We start from the raw sequence: 23136 nt of genomic DNA on the forward strand, positions 1-23136 counted from the left end.
CGTGGAGTGATTTACTCTTATTCATCGGCTGAATGTCAATTTGGAAAGCTGCATTCCGGTTTCACCATTCATCGAATCAACGACAAATAACGTTGCTTTTGAATCACGCGGCCATGGCAAACCACCGAATGACGTTTGCGATCGTTATTCAACTCCTTCCGAGAAAAATTTGCCGTCGGGCTATTATCGCGCCGTTTCTAATAAACAGTTGATCTTATTCTCGTGAAAATAATTGGCTCATTGTTTTTGCATTAAAGTCGTAGAATTTATAGAGAATTTCCTGGTGTCATCGATTCGGCGGTTCCTTTTATTAATCAAATATGGACACACACACACGGTGTGTGGTCTCAGCATTATTTTGATGGGTGGTGGTGATAGATAGTCATGCTATCGACACATTGTTGACGCCCGGCACATGGGGTGACATATCATGCGGCGACAATGTTTCGACAGTGGCAGCGAATACTTCTGGATGACTTCTGGATGTCAAGTTGAAAGATCCACTGATAGCGATGTGTCTTGAGATATGCCTTACGGTATTTTTAGATCAGTGATCGGTAATTAATATTTAGTTGGTCAGTTGATCGATTAAAAAAGTGAAAGAAGATTGTTGCATGTAGGGTTGAAGTGCAATCCCCTCTTGTTGATATTATTAGGATTTTTCATTATTTTTATTGATTCTCTATATTTTCGAGGAAAATAACATGCACCCTTTTCCAGAAGCGTGATCTTATCAAAAAGGATGTTACATATGTTCCGTAAGTAAATTGGTATTCCGCTACGGCAATCTGGTGAACTTTTCGTATTCCTCGAAACGTGTGCTCTTCCCCGTTTCTTCAATACAGCTTTTCTTGAAATAAACATAGAAAAAATGCGGGTATGAGTCTTCTTCTGATGCGATTACGGCTACTTTTAACCCTTTCGTTACTAACGTCAAACATAGACATTTGCCAATAAAAGATACCTTATTGGAAATAAAGTTTTCTGAAGAAAATTATTTTACTTTCATTTGTATAGTAACTCGGATAGTTTAATATGTATTATTTATTATCTCAAATTGTAGAAAGCAATATACATATGTAGTTGCTTCTTTTTAAAGTTATAACTGAGAATGAGTTTTCGTTGTTATATTCGCTTCCAATCGGGTTTTAAAGTTGAACGAGTACATATACCCAGACGTCACGATCTGTGCTAAGGTCGAGCGAACAAAAAGTGGAACGAATATTTGTCCGTCACTCTAGGAATACAGTTTTTTTCTTAAAAATATAAACGTGTAAAATTCCAATAGGTGGAAAAAACAAAAACTATCTTTTGCTAACAATAAATGTACCAAGAAAAAGATTAATTTCTATGTATAGGGATGTAAGAGTTGAGGCATCACCCAGTGACCCTACCGTGTCTACCGGAGCCAGGCACTGTTTATAGATTACCTGCCTGCCGGTTGTCGGTTGCTATAGCCTGAAAACTCTGTTCCACCTGTGTGCCACCTTTCGTCGGCCTGATGGAATCTCAAGGACCGTCTCCGCACGGAGTTGATCGTGGTTAGCCATAGGAGGGTTACCGTTCAAACATGGGAGAATCGTCGTTGTTCTTGAGGAGAGCAGAGAACACTCGAGGAGGATCTCGCTCGGCTGGTGGCTGATAAGCGTACGAGTGGATCGAGTGTGGACAAACGTCAGTGACAGAGTCTTAAAGAGGGATGTCTGAATGGGTGGTGTCTGCTCCTGTCGAGGTCGTCGCGGTAGCCAAGTTGACGCTGGCTCGATCCTCGACCGTGTGATCAGTCAGGCGAGCGACGAGGACCAATGTCTGTTATATCGTTTGGCGAATTACAAAAAGAGTGGCGAACTGATAGACGCGTATAATCAAGGCGGCCAACCGGAGGTGGAAAAATTGATCAGGGAACAGTTCGGTGTACTGATGTACGCGGACGGGAAGGGCCAGGTGATCAATCGGGCGGAGTATCTACGCTGGAAATTCCGGGACCTCGAGCAAGTCGTACTTCCGATAGAAGCTTCCTTGTCACGGCTCGATCCTCTGGCACAATGGAACGATCATCAGGCATGCTGGCAGATGCAATACAGAGGCTCCTTAGGGGAGACCCTCTTGCATGTTCTGATCATATGCGATAGCAGGTTACACACGCGAGTGGCGCGTATCCTCCTCAAGTGCTTTCCACGATTGGCTATCGACGTGGTCGAGGGCGAGGAATACCTCGGCGCTAGTGCACTACACCTGGCTATCGCGTACAATAATAACGAACTGGTGCAAGACCTTGTCGAAGCGGGCGCGATTATTTCTCAGCGCGCAATCGGCACTTTTTTCCTACCCAGGGACCAGCAACGAATGAACCCGGCCAAGAATACGGATTACGAGGGATTAGCCTACTTGGGAGAGTATCCTCTCGCCTGGGCTGCCTGCTGCGCGAACGAGAGCGTTTATAACTTGCTCCTCGATTCCGGCGCTGATCCTGACGAGCAGGATTCTTTTGGGAATATGATACTACACATGGTGGTAGTCTGTGATAAATTGGTAAGTTTTTTTCTCAATGGGCTTGAAATATTTTCGTGACCAAATTACCTATTCTAACCTATTTTTAACCTTGCACCTAAGGGATGCACCTATGTTACATACATACTTAATTAAAATAAAACCTGATAAACCTTTGCTTTTTTTTTACAGGAGTGTTTATTAAAATTTATAAAATAATCATTTTTAATCAAATTAAAATCTTTTTTCATATTATTATTTTCAATTTGCTGTATTTGGCTTTGAATAATTTATGTAACCGCGTGATTTTCTTATTAGATTCGATTATTTTTATACGGAGGGTAACAGTACCTATACATATATGGAAAGTTACCTGTGTATGGTATAATGGAACATAATGCAGTAGCTTATCAAGGCAAAGTTTGTAACAGTAATTAGAAACAGAGTTTCGAATTGTTTTTAATTACTTTCCTTCATTTTAATGGATGTTTTATAACCACGTAGGCAATAAAATATCACACTCAAGTACTTTGACCTGTATTTTTTAAGCAACGAGAATGCTTTGTTTATGGTGACACCTGATATACAATACCTTGATTGAGAAAGATCAAAGAGCAAAGGTTCAATATCATTTTGCAAAGCTTTGTAGCAACGTCTGAACCTGGTTTACATGTTTTTTATGAACCTTATTAAATTACTACATAGTTGCTTATGTATTTGTTACACCGTATCTAATAAAATTTATTGTTTGTGATATATTATTATTTTGTCTGTTTGAAAAGACTAGTAGATGACTAAAACTTGACGAGTTTCGATTCATGGTAAAAGAATAGAAGAGCGTGGAAAGTTGATATGTAAAAAGGTGGTTGTCTAACGCAGGATATGTTCGGGTATGCTCTTCGACATCCGAAGCTTCCAGCTCGCAATGGGATCGTGAACGCGGCTGGACTGACCCCATTGACGCTCGCCTGCCAGCTGGGTCGTGCAGAGGTCTTCCGTGAGATGTTGGAACTGTCTGCACGAGAATTCTGGCGCTACAGTAATATCACCTGTTCGGCGTACCCCCTCAATGCACTCGACACGCTGTTACCCGACGGCAGAACAAGTACGTCGTAATGCTGCTAATCGAATTACACGCTTTCGAGAATCGTCGTCGTCCTGGCCTCTTTGTTCACGAGCCACGCTCAAGTGGCCACTCACTTTGTGACGTGTCTTCGCATAATTGTTAGGACCCGCTAACTGGCCTTAAGTCGCTGCCGAGTACACTCGCTAATGCTACGTAATTGCCCTACCTTTTTCTAATTACGATCGACGTTTCTTTGACGAATGTAGTTCAGATATGATGAATTGATCATTTATTTAATAGATTACACAACTGCTTAATTTTTCTTCTTTACTTTTGGTCAAACCACCGAAAGAATTCAGCTAAAGTCAGGATCGAGTGGTTAATAAATCTGTCTGTAACTTCAGGGCCGAAGTGGGACTTAAATTTGTTTACCAAGAGATTAGATTAGTAGGATTCATATCTTATACATTATCGAAGAGGAGCTCAATATCCCGTCGTCTAATTTCCATGAAATTCATCTCCGTCAGAAAGGCGTCGCGTAGCTTAACTACGATCTGCATCTAAAGGGGTTGGCAATCGGACTTTCGCGAAATTGCATCCAAATTTCCGATTGTCTCGTGTCGTATCTCGTGTAAAGCGTACTATCGACGAGTTTTCTCGACGTTTAGGTGATTCATAGCTGAGAGCAAGGATGCCTGGAAGATTGTGCAACGACAGGAACCCGTTCCACATTGCTAGCTGGGGGATGAAGAGAGGACGAAGGGTAAGAAGGAAGAAGACAAGGGAAAGCGGGTCGTTGCAGGATGCAATTACGGCCATTTAACGAAGTTTCGAGATTAGCCGCGGACGAGGAGTCGGGTGCTCGCGTTTCATTTAGTTTCGGAATCCATTATCCTTTCACCCACCTCTCTCTCTTCGTTCCCAAGCATAGCCGTCTTTGCCAGCACGGCGCGAATGTCATCCGATGGATTCACCGATAGCTCAGCCGAGAGAGTATATCAGAAGGGGGTGAACTTTTGGCTTGCACCCCTCTACGGGTATGCTTAATTACTGTAAGCCAAGGCCAGCCAGCCAGCCAGGGTCCGTTAGTTAGTTAGCCAACCAACCCGCCTGGCGGGTAAACCAGTATAACCAAAATCCACACTTTCCTCGCTTCTTCTCTTCTTTCGCGTTTTTGTTTCTGCTGGATTCTTCTGTACTTTATTCGCAAGCTAACGTAAAGTTACCGGAACACATCCTTATCTCATTTCTATTTGATTTTAGACGAGAGCTTAGAAGAGCAAATGCAACACCTTTCCTCTGCTAGAGGTTTACCTGATCGACCCTTCTGGTCATTAATGATTAGATTAGGTTAGGTCAAGATAATTTATAAAATTTCAGTAATAATATTAATTTAATTGCGCAAGGGGGCAGTGAAAGTGCCTTATGAAAGTAATACTTATCGTTCAGTGACAATCGATGAAGAAACCGATAATACCGATTAAATTGATCGATGAATTTTCTGACGCCACTTTGCCATCGACTTCCTCCATGAAAATCCATCGGGCGTGTGCGTTGATGGGGACAGAGGTTTCTGATACAATCTACCGCTCTATTATATCAGCAGCTATCGACTTTTGATGTTCCCTGATGGAATTAAGCTCGGAAAGATAGCTTAAATCGATTATGGGGAACACGGATGGCCGCCTCTGCTAAAACGTTAATAATTATCCGAGCACAGCACTTAGGGATGATCATCAGTGATAGCGGCTAGCGAAGCGGCAAAGGCAAATCGTTATTCAACTTTGGTTGAACGTCCGTTTTTGCGGACTGGTCATCACCATAGATCCAGAATAGTTGGAAGAGAGAGGGTGGGGAGAGAAGAGAGCCACTAGACCGTCAGGGAAAACTTCTCAGAGGCTGCTCTAGAGTTAGATATAATTACGAGTTGCGGTAACGACCATGTACTCCAGTAAATTCGCCGTCTGCGCAAAGTTCGGGTCCCCTGTCCGCCGATCTAACAGTATACCACGTAAAATTGAAGATTAAACGTTCAAGACTATCGTGCTTTCTTGGAATACGAGTATAGGTTAGTACCTACACCGAGTGCCCAATTTTAAACTACTCGTAAATGAAGTCAGAATAAATCTGCGTCGTCTTTTTTGAATGAGATGTGTCTTTTAATAGCACCTATTAGGGAGGTAAGAGTGAAATATTAAAAAATAATTCACGTTTTTCGGATGCAATCTTAAGATGATTAATTTTTCATTTATGGTCTCTGAACCGCTCTAACCTATATGTATACATAGAATACGTTCCGTCTGTGCTCCATTTGCTAGTATTCGCTGATTTGTAACGTTTCCGAAAGTGCATCTGCTCTAAACGGTCTTCGATTCCCACGCATTTATATTGCATCCGTTCATCGATAAATACACGATAAATGTATAGAGACAGAGGGGTACCGAGGACGTAGCGGGGGGTGTAGAAGATTTGGAGAGCTGACAAATATCGAACAACGGGCAATGAACTTTGAATCGTGTCACTCCCCGTATTGATTATCGAACCTTGTTCACCTGACTTCCCTGGTAACTTTGGCGAAGTTTCGCGTATGCCGCGATCGTCGGATTCGTTTCACGGCGTGAAATTCTTCGCGATGCTCTAAGGCTCGATCGCGTTTTCCCAGACTCTTTAATCAGCCGTCCGTCGAGCCAGGCAAAGCTGCTTTCACGGTGGCTTAAAGTGTCTCGAAAGTTTGCTTTCGAAAAAGGTGTCCATTCTTTGCCACTGTAATAATGAAGAAAAAAATTTTTTTTTTTTTTTTCTTAAACTATTGCAACAGTAAATAGTTAACTCTGACTTTAATAGTCGTAAATGATAAAGATTCACTCTCTAAAAGTTCATCCCTCGTTACATTAATACAACTTTTGATAAAACAGTAATTACCGGTAAAGCCGTTTAGGTATGTGTTCAACGAGAATTCAAGTACATCGAACTAACATTAGTTGACTTTCGGTGGTTCGCGGCAAGTTGGACTGGTGGATTAACGATTCCGAGGAATTCTTCCCGGTACGGAAGCCACGTAAACTTTTATCTTTACATGCAAGAAAGTTTAGCACCGCACGTGGCATGGTTACAGAAAAAGCTGGCGGAAACTCGTGCATCTAATACATGTATATACATATAGCCGCTAATGTAAAACCCATAATTATCGCGGCAGAGTGGAGCGTAAAGTGATGTTCCATTAACCTGAAACGGTCCCCGCCGAATTTCTATTTCAGACTGGAACTCTGCGCTATTTATCATTCTGAACGGTACCAAGGAGGAGCACTTGGACATGCTGGACGGTGGTATTATTCAGCGATTACTCGAGGAAAAATGGAAGACCTTCGCGCGGGTAAGTGCGCCCACGTGACGATATCCTTCCTCGCTCAGTTCCTTTGCGGGCATTTTTCATTGCTTTGCTTCGAACAGAATGCGCTTTCTCGCGCGCGCGCGTGGAGATGCTACAGTTTTCTTCATTAATCCTTCAGCCATCAACTATATTTCTCCGATCAAATCCTACTATAATAAACCGTCTACCAAGTAAATTCAAGGAAAATTCTAATTGTATTTTGTCATATAATTGCACCGGGAAAATATTAATCTTGTTAATTATAAGATAATAGATGAAACGCGATGCGTGGTAATTGAAAAATAGGCTTGTTTTTTCCAAAATCTGATATATTAAATCAAAATTATTTATAAGGCTTGAACTTTTTTAACTGCATTATTTATTTTTCAGAATTCCAAAATTCTGAGTAATAAAATAGTAATAAAATTTCATTATGCAAGCAATTTATAGTATTGTTAATTAATTCTATCGATTACCACATATAATTTAATATTTGACAGCCAATTAATCACTAAATTAACATAATTATCAATCATGTATCGAACACTCCATCCTATCGAATATTTTTATCCTTCAAGTAGACGTGCAATAATAATTGACATGCATATCATATGTCAATCGTACGTTCTAATCACTCCTGGGGGGCTAAGGAGCATACATAAAACGTTGATCGCGTGTACTTATTAACCCAGCAGCATTTCAAATTAATTTCAACGATTATTGACTGACATCGAGAACTGTTCGAATGACGGAGTGATTGTCATCCGAGTGTGCTCGACGCGAGGACGATCGAGTAGCATCGACGACGACGCGACGCGACGCGACGGACCGTTTTCTACAACCGTTGAATACACGAGCGATTTATCTCTATTCAGGGCTGGGTATTCACCAGGATATCGGTAATCTCTGAATGATCTCGGCAAGATGCTCGTCGATGTCGTACGGTTCAACTGATTGCGGTCATAACCGTATCTCCAATGGGCTGTTCCGTACCTCCAAAGGGTTAACGAGCAGATGTCCTTAAACCGTTCATACATTTGCAGTGAACGATTTAATGCAAAGAATAGTGTTCTGTACGAATCAGTGACGACGGTTCGTGTCTTGAGATCGAGGGTGTGCAAATTTAATTAATACATGAAAATATATTGGCAGATATTCAATATAAATTCTTCACTCTTTACAGGATTATCGCAACGGCTTGTTACCATCCAATGTGCATAGTGATTAATTATTCTAAAATTGTGCTAATCTCTGTGTACAATATCACGGTATAATTGGTCATTTGACGCTTGTATGCGGTCTGAATCTGACCATAATTAGCACCATAACTGGGATTCATTATGGATGTTGTGACATTATAATATTCTGTTGTACTTATACAGGGTTTTCAAATTAATATAATTATTATTCCAATACAAAAATTAGAGCTTATCATCAGCAGAAACAAATAAATGAAAAAAAAATTTGAAATCGAATTAAACTGCCAAGTACATACCTACATACTTACTACCTATGTCTTTTATTAGCTCGAACAGGAGTTCTGCTTTTTGTCTTCAACAGGGAAAATTTTCAAACTAATACACGCGTCACAGGGTGCAGTATATTATTTCCATTGTTTCGCATGAAAAATCCAGCTGGCAGTATTTAAATACGGAATTTTTTAATCAATTCTACGCGTTTACGCTCCGTTAACTTTGTATACGGCCATTTTAAAAGCCGTTTCGGTTAACTAAAATAAATCAATATAAAATTTTCAATTTTAAGGAATAAGTGTCATAGAATTTTGCTAGTGCACTAATTATAATTGAGACTCTTTCTCTTCACTGTTGTTCTAATAAATTATAGAAATAGTACGGATAATTATTGACCCTCGTACTGCTAGCAACCATATCACTCGATGTTACCGTTCTCCAATAAAAGTTACAGTTCCTGAAGCGTCTGATCATCTTGGTATTTCACCTGACATCGTTATCCCTGGCTGTCTACTTCAGGCCCTCAAACGTCGATACTGCTCTTATGAAGTGGCCAGAAGAAATAACGGAAGTTGCTCGCACGATAGCCGAGTGTATCACGGTGATAGGCGTCTTGAGTTATATTCTGGTCCAATTAGGCGGTGAAATCATCAACATTGGTTTACTGTCGTTCCTGAAACAGTTGGTAATTTTTCAATGCTTTACTTTTTTATCGGTCACTTCCATATGTCTAAGTTGCATTATAGTCGTAATAGTTTTTGCGTAATATCGTGTTCTAATAATAAAAATCAAATTGTTACTACCACCCTCGGTTTACCGTATATTATGTTTAAAATACTTGATAGTAACGATTTATTGTTATTTTGGATTTCAGCTTTTAAACATCTTTGTAATAAATAACGTGACGATAAATCTTTCTAAGCGGGCTACAGAACTTTATCGTTAAGAGGTGAAGGGAAGGCGTAACAATACTATCGCGTGTCACACGCTGTACGCCGCCTTTTTTCAGTAGTTATAAATTCGTTAATTTCACAAATTTCACCATAGAATTTATAAAAGTTCCTATTACCTATTACCTATTACCTATTGTCACAAGATGGTATATTTGTGACAATATATCATTGTTTGACTTAACTTTGTCTACTAAATGTATCATAGGATACATTTGGATCCATCCACAAATGGTTGTTTTATCGTTAATAACACTTTTAACATCTAACAATAAGAAAGTTTCACACCTTTTTGATTAATTACAATATAGTTTTACAATATAATTACACTAACAATAAGAATAAAATAAAATCTGATAGTTGTGCTCGATTTTTTTCTGGAAAAACGTAAGAATGAAGTTATCAGAACAATGGACGCGTCGATATCTTTCTTGTAATCCTTTACACGAGCGTATATCATAGCATGACACGGAACGATTAAAACACAATGTCGCGTGGAAGATGGAGATTAAATTATTAAGTTCGTTTGCGATGCATTCCCTTTGCCACGGAATTTCATGGCCTATCGATTCCTCTGCGGGAGACCGTAAAGCGTGCAAGAATACGCGCCACCTCTGACGTTTCACTTGCACATTTGCCTTTCAGAGTCACGAGCCTGCCAAGCTGATATTCCTGATCAGCAACCTGCTGATACTCGCGTGCATTCCGTGTCGTCTTGCCGGGAATAGGCACGCCGAAGACGCGATCCTCGTCGTTGCTGTACCTGGTTCCTGGTTTCTTTTGATGTTTTTCGCTGGGTAAGTACCCTCTACTTTCGATCAATATTCTACTCTTACTTACTCTCACAAATCCTTTATAGATTTTTATAATGCTGACTTTTTTCTGACAATATTAAATAATAAATGCAGATGCCTTTTCCTCATGTGTGGTCGTCACTACCACTCCAATACCATAAGTGTGTTTTATTAGCTATTACTATTACTTATTTCTTACTTTGTATTATTATTTAAAATAATTATATGTTTGGAATTTATTTACATACATTCTCATTTTCAAATAAACTTATTTCTAATTTATTTCTTTTATTTCTTACAATTAGTTTTAAAATATCTACATATAAGTTGTATAAGTTGGCTATCGAATAGTATGTGTAACTAAAGATTATTGAATACATACCCATGAACCCCTCTCTCATCAGATTTACACACTTTGCGTTTTATTATTTGATCATTACACTTATACACCTCGTTTCCATGATAACGTTTAACGATCGAATATTCATGTGTGTCCGTTTCATTAACCAGGCCGCGTTTGTAAGTGAAAATTCATCTGATACACCGGTTTCATTAATAAAATATGAATTATTAACAGCGTTGTAGCTTTTGTTAACAACACGTCGGTTAATGAGCAAGTACGGGTTCGAAATTCCGTCGGTGCAGCTTGCGAACTTACGATAGAAATATTCATGAAGAGTGATAAAAGAGTGCTCGATAAATGTTATGTGCTTTGGACACGTAACATCGGTTTATTGTACGTCCTAATTTTTTTTCAAGAAGACAAACTACTTCTGTTTCCAGGAAACTATAATAATTCGAGCTTAGCAAGCGATGCAAAGTTTAAATAACATTTTTAAACTACTTTATTTATCAGAATTAATTTGAGAGGAATTTTCAGCAGAATTATTTTCCTGTATTATTGAAAACGAAAACATGGAATTTAGCTTATCTATATTTTAAGGTTCAACGTTTGGCGACCTCACGCGAAGAAATGAAGAAATCTTATACTTACGTTAAGATAAAGATTTTCAGCTGAATCTTTTTTCTACAGTAGAGCCTGATTTTGCAACTTAGACTTTTAAACCTTATAAAAGTCGCTGTTATACAAAAATCGTGATATACTTTTATATAGAGTTATTATATTATTTCCTTTACCATCACCTTTACCATTATTTATTCCACAATGAAATATAAAATTTAAACAAAACTATATTACCTATATCTAAAATCTACATTAAAATTACTGAAAATATAGTTTCGCAGATAAAACAATCGCACATGAAACGTAAAATTTCTGATTTAAATACATCAATTTAAATTTTTATCAGAGTCTACCATCGCAAAATACCTGAATTCATCATGGGTCACGTTTCAACGATAAAGCGTACGCGACAAAAATCCAATTCAATTAAATTTTACACCTGCCAATTCGTAGAAGTCATTCTGAATATAATTGAAAAAAACAAAATTTCATAGAATTTGTCGTATTCTCATTTGTCTCGAAGCAAGACGGATGAGAGAGTTTCATTTTTGCTCGATCGATGTACAACGATCATCGGCAATCAATCGGGAATAGAAAATCGGGAATTTTCATGAAATTCCGTTCGTTAAATCCGTTTGCCGGTGAAGCAAAAAGGAAGGCATTTATAATAATCGGACAGACGATAGGCGCCTCCGCATTTCAAACCTCTTTTTTACGTGATTTACGACGAGATAATGCCGGCTATTTCGCATTACCATGCACACGCCTCTCTTGGCAATACGTCCTTTCCATGGCCACTTTCCTGCAGGTATTACTGCAGAACTTTCAGCTCCTCTTTCTTCGTCTCTACGTTTCATTGCTCGTAGACGACGACTTTCTTTTCTATCCTTCCTGCCGTGATTTCAAGCCGAACTTCACTTTGACGAACGTCTCCGAGATCGAGTGGAATTCGAATAAAAAGGACATCATAATTAGCGATATACGCTTCATAATTGTTATACTCTTAATAAAATTGTTATTAAATTTTTATTCTCGTCATTTAAGAGGACGTTTTTAGAATTTCGATGTGATTGAAAAAGGATAGAACTGGCGTTCAGCGAAGCGTGCGGGTTTAATTGAACGTAATAAGGGTTGAAATGAATGACATTATCCAGCATGATAATGTCATAATAAAAAGTATTTTATTTATTGGACCAGTATCCATCAGGCTCCTCTTTTGTCTCGAGCTCTCGGTTGAAGGTTAACATAGTTACACGTACAGGGGCGTAATTCCTCAAAGGATTTCGAACTATCACCACCAGATTTCTTGTCCTCCATAACTGCTGCCGTTCACTTGGCAATAAGTGCCTTATCCGTTGTGCCTTAGATTAATTTCCCACGAAATTTGACTGCAGATCGATGCTTTATTAAATACAACTTCTGGATTTCCTTTCTTCTTTTTTCATTCGAAAACTTTTCCTCGTCTGTGATTGAAACACAACTCGCAAAATGTAAATTGTGAAAGAGAGTATTCTTAAATTTATATTTTTCAAAATACTGAATATGTAAGTTGGTATTTAATATTTAATAGGAGTTATTCTAATAAAATAATTAACTTGGATGTATAACAATTTGCTTACGTTTCCACTTACCTAACGAGGAAATATTTCAGATTCGTCGGCACGAAAGCATCGTGCCTAGACTTCTAATTATAGCCAGATGAAGCGAACATAATTATTGTGGCTCATCTACTCTCGAGATGCAAACCCGCATAGTTTAGATTCACAAGCCTAACGAGGTATAATCCTCAGAAAGCGAGAGAAAGCGAGAGAAAGCGAGAGAACGAGTGAGATAGTAGCATAACCAGGTATGGTATGAATCGAATGTCTACCATCCAAGAACCTAATTCAGATTTGTAAGCTATAGTCCAGCAATTGGTGGAACTAAACCGATTCTCCAAACAGTGGATCGCTTGTTACAACCAATGCAAACCCTAAATCTAAATCCTTCCTCGAAATCGAACCATTCGATGATAACGTGATAGATACCCAATCAGGACAATCATATATCTATTTTTAATTAATTTTATTTATCTCGAATAAAATTAGTAATTTTTTAAAACAACAAAAACATTAGTCCCTCCAGCATTTTTAAAACATTTAAATCGTATATGTAGTTGAATTTTAGAAAAAAGAAATACAATGCTCTTGCAACGGCCGGTGTACCCGAACTGGTATTGTTTCGATTTTATTATTTTCCACGGTGACTGTACTTTCCCTTGAACTTACTTAGCAGTGGGAAAAAGCGAAGATTTATGAGTGTCGTCGGTAACTCTTGACAAGATAAGGTCACCGATCGATTAACGGAAGCGAGAAGGGACCGAGCTGTCGTTCCGCTTAATGGTAGCTCGATCGATGCTTCTTCCACTCTGTCATTTCTCGATTGGTTTTCCGCGACTCTCTCCTCTTTCAATCTGGTTGACACACAGCTTAAAAGGAGAAAAATGAAGAAAAAAATCGCCATTGTAGAGTAGTGGAAAAAACATGAATTTCACATTTGGATAAGTTGTTATTTGATAATGATAATGATTCATGGAATGATGAGAATGCTAATATTAGTGAATTTTACTGGAACTGGTTTAGCATAAAATTCGCTGGATATCTTTAGTTGGAAGAAATGATAATTATAGCCTGACGGTGCTGGTGGTGATAGAGCAATTGCCGTGAATTATGGTGAACATAATTGTGGTGAAATTTAATGTGAAATCCTTGGAATTTAATGCGACCACCAAATGCCATTCGATTGATTAACTTTAATGCCTAATATATGTCCATGCATAATATCTTTCTTTATTGAAAGTTTCTTCTTATATGTATAATAACATCAGCTATTGAATTGATATTATTCTTTATTTTTATTTTTGACAAAATGTTTATAATCTGTCAGAAAGGGATCTGCATCCATCCTGCTAGAAGAACATCAATTCAAAATCCTTGCAACCAAGTTCTTAGTAACGTTACGTGTGTAAAATATTTTTTACTGTTTAATATGACAAAGTTGGAGCTGCATTTCGACGGTATTTCGTACGTGGACTTAAATTAATAAGCAGATCTATGTATACCGGCGACAAGTTCACAGAAGGTAGTTTAATATGAAAATTCTAATTGAAAATTGTAACGTGCTTTAATGGATAAGGTAATTTATGCAATAGGAAATTCCTATTGGCAGTGCGAAGCGTCAGTTAGGAAGGTTTAACCCTTTGGAAATGTAATAAACCGTTCGCATCGACAGCAGCTAGAAGATCGTTGCATTTGTAATCGCGTTATGTAAATACTCCGGAAGCAGATGCCAGTCATTGCCTTCCTATCCTACGGATCACCATTGAATTGGACGACCATGGCACGACTATGTTCGCTGACAGTAAATACGTCGAAGGATCGATATCTGTTGCACGATGCACGCGGATACCTCTAACTAAAATGAACATGATTTCATAATAAATTCTTAAATAGGAATTAACTGCTCTTTTCGGTCAATTTTCAGAGGCTACGCCCCTTTCCTCCCGCCATTCGCTATGCCCCGCGCGAGGGCCTTCGTTAGTCCTCGAGGCGGGCGGGAGAAATGGGGCGTAACCTCTGAAAACTGGCCGAAAAGAGCTCTGAACTGTACCGCACATCGTTTCACTGTTTTAAAAGCGCTATCCGGCTGACCGGTCCATTCGTCACCATGGTCTACAGCATGATAACCGGCGACATGTTGACCTTCGGGATAATCTATATGGTGGTGCTGTTCGGTTTCTGCCAGTCGTTCTACTTTTTGTACAAAGGCTTTCCAGGAGTGAAATCATCTCTCTATAATTCCTATCACTCCACATGGATGGCACTGTTTCAAGTAACCCTCGGCGATTATAACGTAAGCCCGACTATAAATCATCCTTTTATTCCCCGTGTTGCCGTATCAGGCCCTCAGCCCTTCGAATTCGAATTTTGCCCTTACAATTTTACTTTTCGTTATTTTTTACTTATTTTAACGACTACGCCACCATTTTCTCTCTCTTTTTACATTTTCCTATTTGAAATTGTAAATCAGACTATAAAACAATGTTTTATGAATGTTAAAAATAATAAAATTATATGTATCTTTATTGTCTATTTTCGTTTGAAGTCGGCAATTTCTATTTAAAAAACGGTTGACTATTTTAATTACAGTAGGTACGTGTGTATGTACACATACGTATGTACATACACATGGTCATCTTCACAATGGACATGGATTGTAAATAACATTCACGAAACATCCGTTAAAAATCATTGCTCGGTTTTACGGTTCGCCTAACAATTTAGTGAAATGTGTTGAATTAAAAAGCGGAGGAACGTGGTTGCGTTCGAATTTCCGGTCGAAAATCCACAAAACGATTCTGATGGCCGCGCCGCACTTGCTCGTGACACGATTTTTTTTTCCCGAATCGCTGCATCATGCACTTTATTTTTCAAGCTGCTTAATCGCTCGGGTATCAAGGAATGCTATACCTGTTTCACAGTTGTGAAACTATTATATCCTAGAAACTAATCAGTCAATTAATTGAAGAAAAAGAAAAAGAAAAAGATTAATATTTATAGTTTTGCAAATGTTTCAGATTAAATTGTTCTTCAGAAAAATTTTCTTTACTACAAATAAATTTTTCATTGATAGATTATAATAGATTAGAAAAGTTCGAACTTGTGTTATTTTTGATATTTAATTTATAGTAAAGAAAATAATATAATTGTTTGTTTCAGTACACAGACCTCAGCTACACCACGTACCCGAATTTGTCGAAGATGGTGTTCGCTATATTCATGGTATTGGTACCTATACTACTACTGAACATGCTAATTGCCATGATGGGTAACACTTACGCGCACGTGATTGAGCAAAGCGAGAAGGAGTGGGTGAAGCAAGTAAATATGTGCTGAACGATATAATTAACTGCTGATCTCGGGAACTAACGTGTTAAATTGTTTGCTATCTTTAGTCCACCTACTTTGTGCCGATTCCACAGAAACTCCTTCCTCAATAAATTGAGAAATTAACAGTTGTAGTGATCTAGATTATCCAATTTTCGTTTTCTTTCATTCGAAATGGCATAGAATTTTCAGAAATGGCATATTTTCTGTTTTCAAGACACTGTCGTATACTTTGATATTTCTTTTGTGAAATATTTCACAAATATTTCATTCCTTCTTCTAGATTCTAAACCTAGAGCGTTCGATAAAATCATTAGAGTTTATTAACTGCTTCCAGTGGGCGAAAATCGTGGTCTCCCTGGAGAGAGCGGTATCGCAGAAGGATGCACAGAATTATTTGCAAGAATACAGTATTAAACTGGGGCCTGGTGATGACCCGAACAACCCAGCATCGGAGCAACGCGGCGTTTTGGTGATTAAAAGTAAATCGAAGACGAAGGCGAAGCAACGGAAAGGTGCTGTGGCTAATTGGAAGGTAATTTTTTTTCTTTTAACATTAGTACCATTCGATTAGAAATTTATCAATTTTTATGACATCAATCAATCAGAAAGAAAAAGAAGAATTAATCAAAAATAAAAAATAAAAAATAAAAAATTTCCTACACTTATTAAAACCTTCTGGTTCGTTTCGGCATGTAAGTACGTGCATCATTTCTCGACAAAAATCTCGGCTACTCTTTATGCTTCACAGTTAATCCGATCTTGTATCCTAAGCTTTTCGTCCTGTTAGAGAGCCTTCTTGACGAGTCTTTCAACAGGCCCAGGATGGAACCGGATTTACTGAAGGCCGAGATTTTTGTATAATGTGTGAAAGAAGCTATTATGAATCTTTTATTTTATAAAAAGAGAATTCTTAATTTCTAGAAGGAAGGATTAGCAGATCATTCTATAAATCCTTTAACAAGTCACAGGTTACATATTTTTTGAAAGAGTCAAAATTTGAACGGTTGAAGGAGACACTCCCGATCAAAGACGATTATCTATTTGATTAATTCAAACGAGAATGTTATAATAGGATCAGGACGGTATTATTGTATACCGAATAGAACAATCGCATGAAATAGTAAACGTTTGGAATTAGCTGTACTCCCGTGTATCGAATAATGTTAATTATTTCCATAGAATCTTCTCTGCAATAATGTAAACGTCAATTACCTACTGTGTACTCTCCATTATTGTATGCTGTTGATTTGTAAATCTTTGATGTAATAATTAGAGAGATAATATTGTGACATCTCGATTGTCAATGAAACTATTAGATTAATCTAAAAATCTTTGAATATTTTTCTGTGAACCTTATTACGTAATTAAATATTTTCTTATCATTTTTTTTATCAATTGATCGATATCATATTAAAAACTAGGAAAGCTTACCGTCTTATTTTAATTACTCATCCTACATTTTATGTCTACTTGCAGAATATCTATGCAGAAATGTAGACGTTTATCAAAGAATTTAAATTTCAAAAAAACACGCTCAAAAAGTGTGTAAAGACTTTTGAAGTAACCTTTGGTATAACATTGTTTTTTTTTTTTTTTTTTTTCTATGTTTGTAGCGCGTGGGAAAAGTAACAATCAACGAGTTAAGAAAACGCGGAATGACAGGAGAAGAATTGCGACGTGTAATGTGGGGTCGAGCTTCCTTTTCTACACCAGTTAGAGCAAGGTAATAATACTGCTAAAATATTTTTTTTTTTTTTTTTTTTAAATATTTTATACTTTAAAATTGACATACATTATGATAGTTTTTTAGACTCTAGAGATAATCTGTGAAGCATTGATTTAAACATATCAATGTGAAACATATTTGCAATTAGACTATGCTATTATTTGTTCTGTAAATATAAAGAAACTTATTATCACTTCTAGAGTTAGAAATGTAAGACCGATATTTTTCTGTTCGTGGAATCCACATGTCCATGAACATCGTGAACATAAATTTCCAATTGTCGACCTTGCACGGGATGATTCAGAGCGTACCACGACGATGCTTTTTATCACCTGTGTAATTGCTTGCCCGTTTCCACTTCTAGCAACATTAACTTTCCGAATGGTCTGGAAACTTTAACCGAGATGCAGAGTAAATGCGGAACAATAAAACTGTTGACTATAGTAGAGAATAGATTTCTCAGAATCGAACCAATAATCAATTATATTGTAGTATTATTTTATTCTACTTTGTAGAATGAAAAAATAAATGATAATATTCAAGAATTCCAGTACCATCAACGAACGTATGTTCTCTATGCACATAGGAATTTGTAGAAAATAATAATTGTAGAAAAAAAGAAGTGAATTAACATGTACAGATGGAGCAAAGTGGACATCCGTTGGGAAAATGGCGACATAAGGGAAATAGGAATTGTGAAAACCCTAATTTTGTCGATATTAATATATTAAAAGTGATTTAGAAAGAAAATAATTTTCTTTTATTTGCTTTTACAGTCCAAACGTAGCCGAGCCTGGGGTATCAGCGGTGACTGCTGGTTTCGGGGATGCATTAACAGCAGCCTTGGACGTTATGGCATTTGCCCATGACTTGGACATCTCCACTGCCACTGGATCGATTCCAACTAACATTGACGTAAAACAATCGAAAGCAAAAATTGCCAATGATGGACAAACAAAGTTGACAACGGATAATCAAGATAAAGCATCGATAATAGGGAAATCCGTTCCAGAGATCGTGAACAAGCAAGAAAATGGTAAAACTGAGCTTGATAAGAAATTTAACGAAGCTGTGGATATTCAGGAAAAGAACTTGAAGAATGCGAACAGTAAGTAGAAATATTGTTAATAATGAAATTTTTTATAATCGGGCTTCGAAAAATCAATCTATTATACTTTTTTAAAATATGCATCTTTAACAACGCAAAAACCCGAAATATTTGAGCACTTGTAATCTCCTATACATATGTAGACACTTGGCACCGAAGCACCGCAATGCGGAGGGTATTCTCATTTACAAGCGAGAAAAAAGTGTTTCATAAACATTTGAAAATAAGTTTCTTCTAAGAAGATAGAAGTTACTTACGATTAGAGAAGTTTACTTTGATCGATACTGTACTTGTTATTATATTTCTCTCTTTTACAATTAGAATGAAAAGAATAAATACATGGAATTGTTGAATTTTTTAAGTGTCTACTATTTGCATGTAATCACATTAAAAATTGGAGGTAGAAAAATTTCCAAGTATTTTCACTTGTTTGTCTTATAGGTTCGAGCTTGACTGAAAATTATCAGGATCCACTGTTGGAACTTGTGATTGCCTCTGAAAGTACGAATGACTCTAAAATGCTATTGAAAATAGCGGAACGTGCTGCCAATGATTTTGATTCGCCTGCTAATCCAAAAATAAATCTACAAATTTTGGAACAATTCACGATGACCAAGATACCGATGGAGGAACAAGTTATCGTCAAGAAGAAACAATATTTCATTGAATCGAGCGATAACGATTTTGCTGGTAATTATGAATTTTTTCTTGTAATTCTTACGTATATGTAAATATTAATATCTTTGATAGGTATATTATTTAGTAGATAGTTAGTTTCTTGGAGAATTAGTTTATCAATTAATTTTGTGAAACTTCTGTCATAATTTATTGTATTAATAAGGCGTCCTTGGTAAATTTAATTTATTGCTCAATTCAAAGACTCCTAATCAGAAATAAAAAATAATTTATTTGGAAATTTTCGAAAACACAGTAGTGGGTAACTGTAGAAAATTTCTTAATTAACAATAAGTCAAACAGCCAACTAAATCATGAAACGTTACGCTACTCAGGATCAGATAGAAAAATAAATAGAATTATCCAAGATAAGTGATAGTATGGCGATCGATAGAGCAGCAAGTGTCGCGTTGAATTGAAGAAAATTGATCGTCTTATCGCAGGCGACAACCTGCTAGGAACGGTTGCCCGTCTCCGTAGAATAAGATCAGCTAACAGCAGATTTATCACGGCACGGAGACGTTCGCGGCGCACCGATGACGACCTGTCATCGACGTCTTCCGCATCCGGTGACGGAGGAAATCCTCGATACCAGCAGTTGCGCAACGAGCCTGAAGAGAACCCATCGAACCATTCAAGTGAAAGTCGAAACGAATCCATCGAGGCAATTAAGTCGCAAACAAAGCAGAACGATGTTAGCTGTGGATCGAGGAATAAAGTTCATTGTCAGAAGCGTCGACCAAAAACGGCCAGAAACAGGTATCAGATTATTTTATAAGCTTTTCTACATCTTCTCAACTCTGAAAAATCTAAGCAAAACAATGATCGGTAACTTTGTAAGAGGAAAGAGGAAAGAGGCAAATGAAACTCGCTTGTGCATTGAAATAAACCGAAGCGAAGGTCGGTCTTCTTTCAACGAAACTCTATCCGGCAGAGAAACGAAAGTATAGAAAACACACAATTTCCTGCTCCGGCTTGAAAAAGTAATTACAACATAATAGTCGTCCAGAAAGGGTTTCATGGCGTTCGTGGCGTTCGTGGCGTTCGTGGCGTTCGTGGCGTTCGTGGCGTTCGTGGCAAGTCACACAGACTCTTGGAAACACTCGGCTCGGCTCGGCTCGGCTTGGCTGCACAATAGCATCGACAATCGATTGTGTCGACATGTTGAGACTCGTGGAACACGCAATATTGGAACATAGATTTCCCATTTAGATTCGTCGATGTTTTCCTCTGTCGCAATTTTCTACGGAACTTTCGCAGCCACGTTTCCTCCAAGTCTTCTTCTCTTCGTTTCCCTTTTTTTTTTTTATCTAAATCCTCGACCGTGGCCGGAATTAAGATCGCGTTTCGAACTCTCTAGAATTGTGCTCTTACCACGTAACACTGTCAACCATTCGTGCAACCTGCATACAATGATTTCATTGTGACGATTAATCGTTGCTCTGCCCCGTTGTTCGAGGCTACGACACCTCGAACCTGAACAATGAAACGGTACGCTTCGTGGAAGTCACGAAAGTGTTGATAAAAAGAAAAGCAAGAACTGGGACACGTTTTCGAGACAAGAATAGAGCTCCTTGCTTCGAGGAACGGCGAGTATTTAGAGATCTATATAAAATAGCAAAAATTTTATCAGGAAAAACGGGTCTAAAAAGGGGTTTTTATATTTTTCGTTCTTATATGGGATCATGTAAATTACACTCGCGATCAAATCAGGCTTCCCTAAGGGAAACGATGTTAACATTAAAAGTGATTTTACGTGTCCGTTGTTGTTGTTGTTGTTGTTGTTGCATCTGATTTCATCGTCAGTGAAATCTGAATTATTGTAATTGGCTGGAAACGATAAATTATCAATCAATCGGTAGTAATTCTTTTTCAAACGTATGTTCGCGGAAAATGGAATCGGACTACGCATTGTACATACACGAAACAATTTGATAAAGAGTACTGACGATGAGAACAACCAGGATGATATGGGTCACGAGAGAAAAAATGTAAACGCAGGAAGCAATCAGTTATTACAAAACAAATTGAATTGTTTGCTTCGTGTATGTCAAATACAAAATTAATCCGTTTGAAACAAAAAGAAAAAAAATATTGGAATTGTGCCGTGATACCATGAAGGGAGAAAATGTCTTTGTGGTAGTGTAAAACGTAGTACACTTTATAAAAATGATTTTTCTATATTTATGGAATTAATTTTCCTCGTTTTTTTTTTTTCTTACAATTTGTCTTATTTGATATTTGGTGAATTTTTTTGACATTAATACCAATTCCCATTAGAATGACATTATTATCGTCAATTATTATCACATAATCAATTAACTGATAAAATTATTCTTGTAACGAAAGTTTCGAAATAGAAAGGAAGTTTCCGGTAAATCGCAACTTGCAAGCATCCCATCCTCCTGTACCCTTCTGAAATTTACGTTCGCGGCCGAGTTCCCCTAGTTTCCCGAAACCATAGCCGCTTCTCCGATTGACCGTTGGTTTAATGGTATTCTTGTTCTGCACAATTCATGCACAGGGTATCGCCGAAGGAAACGGAGGATTCCGGCGAAAGGAGAAGGGAATCGATCGAGCGGAATAAGGCGACGTCGCCCACCACCGATCCGCTCGAACCATGGAGCACACGCGGCATTAAAGACATGAACACGATATTGGCTTGGGATGAAAATGTGCCGGACAGTCCTTAACGAAACTTTACGATATTATCCTCGACATGTTGGCCAAAACAACGGACGTTGTTTTTGCGGCGACGCGACGCGACGGAAGCTATCCACGGAAATGGTAATTGAGGAAATTCCGTTCTTGATAATAAATCTGAAGAACCAATGGATGCTCTGTATGCTCGTTTGAAAATTTTCCTCTCTTCTGAATTAATTTTAGTATAAAAGGATACAACGCAGTAGAGATTTGGAAAAATAAATAAAAAATTTTGTAATGATAAAAAAAATCTAGAAATATGTACTTGTTTTCTTTTTCCAACTACCAAGTGTACGTAGATTTTAATTTCATATTATTTTCATTTACTACATTTTACACTGTTTTTCTAAAATTATTATTGTCTTTCATATTCCTCTTGATAGTGATCGCTACTTGTTGACAGTGAAAACAAAGATTGATGTGGAAAAATATTTATACAAACGTGGCTGGCTAATTGCTCGGACTCGTGCGAGACAAATGTTTTTGATGGAAGCATAACAGCTTCGAGAGATGAGTTTTCAGAGAATGGAAGATGGATTGTTTTCACCATTCGTTCGAGTTATTAAGTATCCGATAATTAGTGCCATTTAATTCGTAACAATTTTAAGAAGATAACTTGATTTGAATAATAATGCGTTTCAGCAAATGTACGCCTTTTCACGAGTCTCCCTTTATATTATTCCAGGAGAATATTATTCCAGGAACTACTGAAGCAGACAGAATATTAGGATGAACGTAGCTGTTTATGAGGATTGTATATTCCCAGGTTAATTAGAAAGTCCAAATTAAAAAGATCGTGCTGCGTGCCAAAGGGTATACATTTTACATCCTCTACACTTTACATAGAAAGACACGAAAGAATTGAGTTTGGTTCATATTTTAAAAATGCT

The 23136-nt window shown here is 37.6% G+C and overlaps 1 protein-coding gene across 2 annotated transcripts; it reads left to right on the forward strand.

Annotated features, from left to right (window-relative positions):
* The first annotated feature begins 201 nt into the window (after positions 1–201).
* On the forward strand, positions 202–22305 carry iav (transient receptor potential cation channel subfamily V iav). Of its 2 annotated transcripts, XM_076689984.1 has the most exons (14): positions 747–758; positions 1359–2532; positions 3370–3595; positions 6814–6929; positions 8847–9083; positions 9994–10145; positions 14781–14997; positions 15864–16025; positions 16369–16566; positions 17648–17757; positions 18537–18868; positions 19310–19558; positions 19987–20302; positions 22068–22305. In XM_076689984.1, exons 2-14 carry the CDS (start codon positions 1708–1710, stop codon positions 22234–22236), a joined length of 3309 nt encoding a protein of 1102 aa, XP_076546099.1. In that variant the 5' UTR covers positions 747–758; positions 1359–1707; the 3' UTR covers positions 22237–22305. The 2 variants fall into 2 exon arrangements, with proteins under 2 accessions (XP_076546096.1, XP_076546099.1); XM_076689981.1 differs by having other exon boundaries at positions 202–2532.
* The last annotated feature ends 831 nt before the right edge of the window (positions 22306–23136 follow it).

Source organism: Osmia lignaria, chromosome 2 (assembly GCF_051020975.1).
Source record: "Osmia lignaria lignaria isolate PbOS001 chromosome 2, iyOsmLign1, whole genome shotgun sequence".
In the NCBI taxonomy this organism is placed as follows: domain Eukaryota; kingdom Metazoa; phylum Arthropoda; class Insecta; order Hymenoptera; family Megachilidae; genus Osmia; species Osmia lignaria.